Raw genomic sequence first — 7,231 nt, 5'->3', positions numbered from 1 at the left:
TGACTGATAAAAAAAAAAGAAGAAAAGAAAAAAAAGAAACTAGGTATATAATTATAATTTATAATTAAAAGGAAATAGAAATTAAACTTGAATGAATCGATTATTCAAAGGGTGAGGATACATTTATATATAAAAAAATAAGAATAATAAAGAAGAAGAAAGAAAGCTTATCTGAATAAACTTGGGCGACAAGTTTCCTATTTGTATCGAGTAATCCCAATGAGTTTGGTTTTCCTAATTGTATCTAGTAATCCCAATGAGTTTGGTTACTTGGGAGACACGGGTTTAATCCCAATGAGTTTGGTTATTTGGAAGACATGGGTTTACTAATTCGATCAATATTTAGATATATATACACATATGCAGACACGGCAATTTCTCAAAATCTAATTTCTCTCAATTTCTTTCCAAAGAAAAAAAATCCTCCATCAATAGCTTTCGTTAGGGTTTTTATTTGTTTTTTGGTTTTTTTGTTTTGTTTTGTTTTTTTTTTTTTTTTTTGGGAGACGTTTCTCAATAGTCTCGTCTAAAGATCTCTCTCCTAAGAACTAGCAATGTCGATGTCCGACCTACCCCCCAAAGACATGGAGGTGCAGCTTCCTCGTCCGACTAGGGTTAAGAGCAAAACCCCAGCCCCAATTCAGATCACTGCCGAGCAAATTCTCCGGGAAGCCAGAGAGCGTCAGGAGGCTGAAATCCGGGCGCCGAAGCAGAAAATCACCGACCACATTGAACTCGATGATTATCGACTCCGCAAGCGCAAGGAGTTTGAGGATCTAGTCCGCCGTGTCAGACGGGGTGTGAAAGTTTGGGTCAAGTATGCAGAGTGGGAGGAATCACAGAAGGATTTAAGACGCGCACGGTCGGTGTGGGAGCGAGCGCTGGAGGTCGACTACCGGAACCACTCTATATGGCTCAAGTACGCCGAGTTCGAGATGAAGAACAGGTGCATCAACCATGCCAGGAACGTCTGGGACCGTGCCGTTACTCTGCTTCCAAGAGTGGACCAGCTGTGGCTCAAGTACATCCACATGGAGCGTATGCTCGGCAATGTGGCCGGTGCCAGGCAGATTTTCGAGAGATGGATGTGTTGGATGCCGGACCAGGAGGCATGGTTTTCTTACATCAATTTCGAGCTCAGTTTCAACGAGGTTGAGCGTGCCAGAGCCATTTTCGAGCTCTTCGTTCAGTGTCACCCTAACGCTGAAGCTTGGATTCGCTACTCTAAATTTGAGATGAAGAATGGAGATATTGATAGGTGTAGGAATGTATATTCGAGGGCTGCCGATCAATTAGCACCTGACCCTGAAGAATCACACAAGCTCTATCTTGCGTTCGCTCAATTCGAAGAGCTGAGCAACGAACCTGAGCGCGCTAGGTGTATCTATAATTTCGCACTCCATCATGTACCCAAGGATAAAGCTGAAAATTTGAATAAGAAAATTATGGAGTTTGAGAAGCAGTATGGATCTGAGGAACAGATTGAGGATGCTATGGTGAGGGAGAAGCGCATTGTATGTGAGCGTAAAGTCAGGAAAAAACCTCTCAAGTATAACAATTGGTTTCGTTACATTCAGCTTGAAGAAAGCGTGGGCAATAAGGACAGAATCAGGGAAGTTTATGAGCGAGCAATTGCTAATGTTCCTCCAGCTAACGATAAGCGGGGTTGGGATCGTTACATTTACTTATGGTAAGTTTTTTATTTAAGAATCTCTCTTATGTCTATGTTTTGTTTTGCAGCAATTAAAATTGTTACTTACTTTTTTCTTCTTTCTTTTGTTTTGTTAGGATTAAATATGCATTGTACGAGGAGCTTGACGCTGAAGACATGGAACGTACAAGAGACGTGTATAGGGAGTGCCTAAAACTGATCCCTCACAAAAAATTCTCCTTTGCAAAGTTATGGATTCTTGCTGCCCAATTTGAAATACGACAGCTCAATCTCAAGGGTGCACGACAAATACTTGGAAACGCAATTGGAATTGCTCCTAAAGATAAGATATTTAAGAAATATATAGAGATTGAATTACAATTGGGAAACATAGACCGGTGTAGAAAATTATACGAGAAGTATCTGGAGTGGGCACCAGAGAACTGCTATGCATGGAGCAAGTATGCGGAGTTGGAAATATCTTTATGTGAGTCAGAGCGAGCAAGAAGTATGTTCGAGCTTGCTATTGCTCAACCAGCTCTTGACATGCCAGAATCACTTTGGAAGACATACATTGATTTTGAAATATCAGAGCATGAATTCGAAAGAGCCAGAGACTTGTACGAGAGATTGTTAAACCGTACAAAACATGTGAAGGTCTGGAGTAGCTATGCCAAATTTGAAGCATCTGTTGTGAAGGAAACTGATTTGGGAGAGCAAAAGAAACAGTGCGTTTTACGTTCAAGAAGAGTTTTTGAGAAAGCAGTAAACTACTATAAATCAGCTCTTCCCGAATTAAAAGAGGAAAGAGCGATGCTTTTAGGAGAATGGATGGATATGGAGGTTAGCTTTGCTGATTTAGGTGATACCAGCTTTGTTCAAACTAAGTTGCCCAAAAAGCTCAAAAAGAGAAGGCGAATAGTAGCTGAAGATGGTCCTGTTGGATATGAGGAATACATTGATTACTTATTCCCTGAGGAAATGGAAACACAAACCGCAAATATGAAGATATTGGAAGCTGCGTACAGGTGGAAGAAGCAAAAACTTTGTTCTGATAAGGAGGAGAGGGTTTTCTCTGTTGAGGATTAGACTGGCACTGGCACTTGTCCATAACCATAGCCGTTAAACTGCCTGTTGCAAATATGTCAATCTATAATATCAGACTATTTTTGTAACATATAGTTTATGGTGTACCATGAAAATCCCCTTCATGATATCTACTTCTGAAACATAGATGATTTATATAAAAAGTTCTAAAATCTTCCTAAATAGTTAAATGCTTTTCCAATCATTAATTTCATTGTCGATGCATTATGTTCTTAAAACTTAGTTGCAGAGTGCTCTTTTTGCTTTCAACTCTCCGAAAACTAATCCTTCCACAATTTTGCAATCCAACTGTGAATTCCATTTAAAAAAGAGATTTTTCTTTTTTTTTAAATCTAATTAAAATATATTTTAAAATCTTTATTCTTAAAACCATTTCTCACCTTCTAATTTGTCTTTTTACTTCCTTCATTTATTTAATATAACAAAAAAATATTTTTTATTTCAACAAAAGATTATAACATCTTTTTTTAATTTTTAAATCTAGTTTTTAACTTATATTCCATTAATATAATTTCAAAGCTTTGATATCCAATTCAAAATTTTAAACATGTTTGTATGGAAAATATAGTTTCTTTTCCTTTTTACTACCTTTCAGTTACTTATTGTAAAACGTTTATTTATTTTTTTAATGAAAAAATTATAACATTTTTATATCAAATGTTTTAATTTATATTCCGTAAAATATATTTTTAAAATTTTGATATTCAGTTCAATTTTTTAAAACATGGTTCTCTATGATAAATATAATTTTTAAAATTTCATAAGCTTTAAGGTTTTTTTTATATTATATTAAAAATTCGGAAAATAAATTGTTAATTTTTTTTTGGACCAAAAAGTTGTTAATTATTCTTACAAAATTGCATATAATTATTTTTAGAACATCTCAATTAATAAGAAGACTTATTAAAAACAGAAGGTAATATTAGAGGGTATATTTCATGAACAAAATTGTAAACACTCAAAAACTAAAATAGCTGTTTTGAAAAATATAATAGTACATTTCAAATACGGATTACAAGGTGAAATGTTCATATATAATACATTACAAAACAAACTAACGAAAATTTTAAACGCACTAGCCTAAATTAAATATTATGCACAAAAGGGAATAGCAGTAATGCTTTCCAATAAAACATAATTATAATATAATTAGTAAAACAATACCAAAGTTTCATTATGCAACTAAATTTTCTAATCTAAAATTAAAACTAAGTTATTAATCAAGGGAAATATTCCCATACGAAGGTTTTTGACAAATGATCTTGACCATTAAATATATTTAGTCTAAAAACATAAATTTCTTCTATGTACAACTTTTAAAATTGTTATACTTATATCCAACCACACTCTATTTAAAAATAAGAAAAATAAATAAGATTTTATTTTACCATAATTAAATCTATCCTATTCTATAATGTCTTTTGGTGAATTGAATTGTGCTTGATGCCATTTTGTTAACACATATTTAGCATTGTGTTGCTCAAATCATTAACCAAAACGTTGTAGCTAGCCTCTGTAAATGTAGATGCGACATATCGACTTCAAATTGAAGGAAAATAAAATAAAATCATATAAAAGATGTGAAAGATTCTAACTTTTTAGTCCTCTCGTTCAAACTCAATCTCCCATCCTATGTTAAAAGAATAAAAATCTCAATCTCACATCCAATTAGTGAGGATGTCCAATCTGAGTTTCGCAATTGCCACAGGGCGCAGCCTGAAATCCATTTTTGATGTGCCCAAGTTATAAGGTGTTTTCTTTTTCTGAATGGTGAAATTGTAATTGACGATAGGATATTTTATATTATATTAAAGAAAATCCTAAAATAAATAGTTAATTGTTTTTACAGAATTGCATATATAATTATTTTTAAAACATCTAGATAGGTGATACTTTTAAAATACTCCTTAAGAACAAAGCAGTAAATTAGATGATATATTTAGTTAACAAAGTTGTAAACATCCAAAAATCAAAATATCTTTTTAAAAATATACCATCAATTTAAAATACAAATTAATAGGTGAAATGTAAAATGCAAAACAAAGTAATGATAATTTTTTAAAAATATTAACCTAAATCAAATGTTACACATAAAAGGAAATAATATTAATCTTTTCCATTGAAAAATAATTATAATATAAATAGTAAACCGAATCAAAGTTTTCATTATACTCGATCAAAGGGACCATAAGCAAGTTCAATGGTTGAAATCTTGGCAACCGATGGATGAGAAACTGTAACAAAATTTGCTAATCTAAAAACCAAAAAAAAAAAAAAAAAAACTATTTATCACTATTGATCAATAATCACTAGTGGAATCAATATGGCATATGATAATTTAAATAGTTGTTATTAAAAGGTTTATTTTTAAGGTTTTAGTATAAAAAAATAAAATAAAATTAAAAGTTCCTAATTAAAATTTATATAGCTAGTGATGACAAATAATAGAACTCGAAAATTAAATTAACTTTTCCTAATTAATGGGGTATCTTATAAATTTAACTTTCAATATGCTAATGCTATGTATATTAAATCAGATTTGTTCCAAAATAAGAAAAAAGGGAGGAAAAAAGAAAAAAGAACTACCTGCTTCCCTTTAAATAATGAAATTTATCCCCTTATTTTTCTTTTCCACCAAATTTATCCTTTGTCAAATTCGCTCAATGCTTCACATATGCATTTTACATGCTTTTTAAATGTATACAAGAAAATAAAGTTTTTACAACATCAACTTTACATTATTTACATTCGGGGTATATATATATATATATATATTATATTTATTGGTGTGTGGAAACTATTTTAGAACCTATTATTTACAGGTTTATTAGCAAGGGATAAATTGTAAATGGACCTATCATTATATAAAATTATTATTATTTGATATTGAAATGGAAGATTTGAACTGATGTCATTGCATAAAAGTATTAGCTTTTATTACTAAGCTGCCTTGGTAAGAGCATTATATGAAATTAAATTAAGATATTGTGAAAGTTTTATCTTATTTTATGAAAAGAAGATGTTAAATTATATATCTCTGTGTGTGTGTGTGTGTGTGAGTAAATAAAAGCTTTTATATTGCAAATTATATTTAAAAAATAAAAAATAAAATAAAAAAAATCTGTTTATAATTTTGAGTGAGAAGCTTTGTAATCTCTTTCATTGATCTTGTGTGTCAAAGCATGTGCTATGATTCAGCGCTCAGCTGTGGCTTGAAAGCGGGAAGCTTAGAATTAAGGTTGGCGAAGAACCACTAATGTGGTCAAGGAAGACAAACATTGCTGCAACTACTTCATTCAAAAAGTAGAGCTGTTAGGGTTATGCGGTGTCGTTTCTAACCATATATTTCTCATTCAATAAGTTTAGCTATTATTTTAAAGACTTTAGCATTTTTGTCTTTTCATTCAGCAATTTTGGAACCATTTAAAAATATAGTGTCATGTTTGTACATTTCCTTGTGTAAAACGAAGGTCTTCTCCTCCCCAAGATGGAATGGATTTTCTAAATTCTTGAATTTTGGAAAGCTTTGAAGCTGTTCAATGGAGAAAAAATGATCTAGTTTTCAAAATTACTCTCTAAAGCTAGAGAGTTTTAGTTACACTGTTTTACTTCATCAACCACCAGGAAATTTCTCATAAGAGCTAGAAATTTTTTTTTTTGTGGCGGGGGGAGAGAGATAGAGTTGAACAGGGAGAATCCTGCTGCCATATATGATTGGAATCAAAGAAAATATAATGGGTGCATTGGTTTTACAAGCTTCAGGTTGTAAACACTATTTCACTAACCTAATGGGTGAGTCTAGTCTTCATTATTCTTCATTTTGAAAAGCTGATTTTGAGGTGTGAATTGATGGTAGAGTTTGTCGATTTCGAGCTTTCCATGACACCTATTCATTCAATTTCAATTTCCTTGCCTCATTTTCTGAACAGAAGTTATGGATGGCACCTATGTCCGTAATCACACTTTTCGCGGCCTTCCCATTTGATACGTGTTAGGTCTAAAATATTGATGATTTTATGCCATATTTATAGCTTAATATTTGTTAGTTTGTGTTAATTTGTTATGGAAAGATACTTAATTATGTATTTTTCTTAATCTAGGTAAAAGAGGAAGAATTTTAAGAAAACAACCATAAAAATGGATTCTTTGGGTCGAATTATGGTGGGAAGCAAGATTTGAGCTCGAACAGACTAAGCATTAAAAAGATTCCAAAAAGATACTTTGAAGATTCCATAAAGATTCTATCGGGAATTTCATGATGGAAGTGGATGTCATATGAATCATTACAATCTGAGGATTTCAAATGTCTCATTATTTTTGGATTTCGAGGTGCGAGCAAAGAATTATCATCATTTAAAGTTTGAAATTTATAAAAAGGAATATTCTAGTTAAATCTCCACCATTGATCAAAAGAGAGAATTAAGGCAATTTGAGGGCCAAGATAAAAACAAGTGGCAATAATTGGTTAATTGA

General features: G+C 32.0%; 1 protein-coding gene across 1 annotated transcript; it reads left to right on the top strand.

Annotated features, from left to right (window-relative positions):
- The first annotated feature begins 554 nt into the window (after positions 1–554).
- LOC107415499 (uncharacterized) lies at positions 555–2,777 on the top strand. Its single transcript, XM_016023839.4, has 2 exons — positions 555–1,690; positions 1,789–2,777. Exons 1-2 carry the CDS (start codon positions 555–557, stop codon positions 2,738–2,740), a joined length of 2,088 nt encoding a protein of 695 aa, XP_015879325.4. The 3' UTR covers positions 2,741–2,777.
- Positions 2,778–7,231: the final 4,454 nt, after the last annotated feature.

The sequence above is a fragment of the Ziziphus jujuba genome, chromosome 12 (assembly GCF_031755915.1).
Source record: "Ziziphus jujuba cultivar Dongzao chromosome 12, ASM3175591v1".
NCBI lineage: Eukaryota > Viridiplantae > Streptophyta > Magnoliopsida > Rosales > Rhamnaceae > Ziziphus > Ziziphus jujuba.
The sequence above is the reverse complement of the archived record's forward strand: the minus strand, read 5'-3'. Positions and strand labels throughout refer to the sequence as shown.

Excerpts from the sequence above, each read along its gene's own strand:
- LOC107415499 (XM_016023839.4), top strand. The coding sequence starts at position 555 with ATGTCGATGTCCGACCTACCCCCCAAAGACATGGAGGTGCAGCTTCCT. Across the intron at positions 1,691-1,788 it reads GATCGTTACATTTACTTATG|GATTAAATATGCATTGTACG; the intron begins GTAAGTTTTTTA and ends TTGTTTTGTTAG.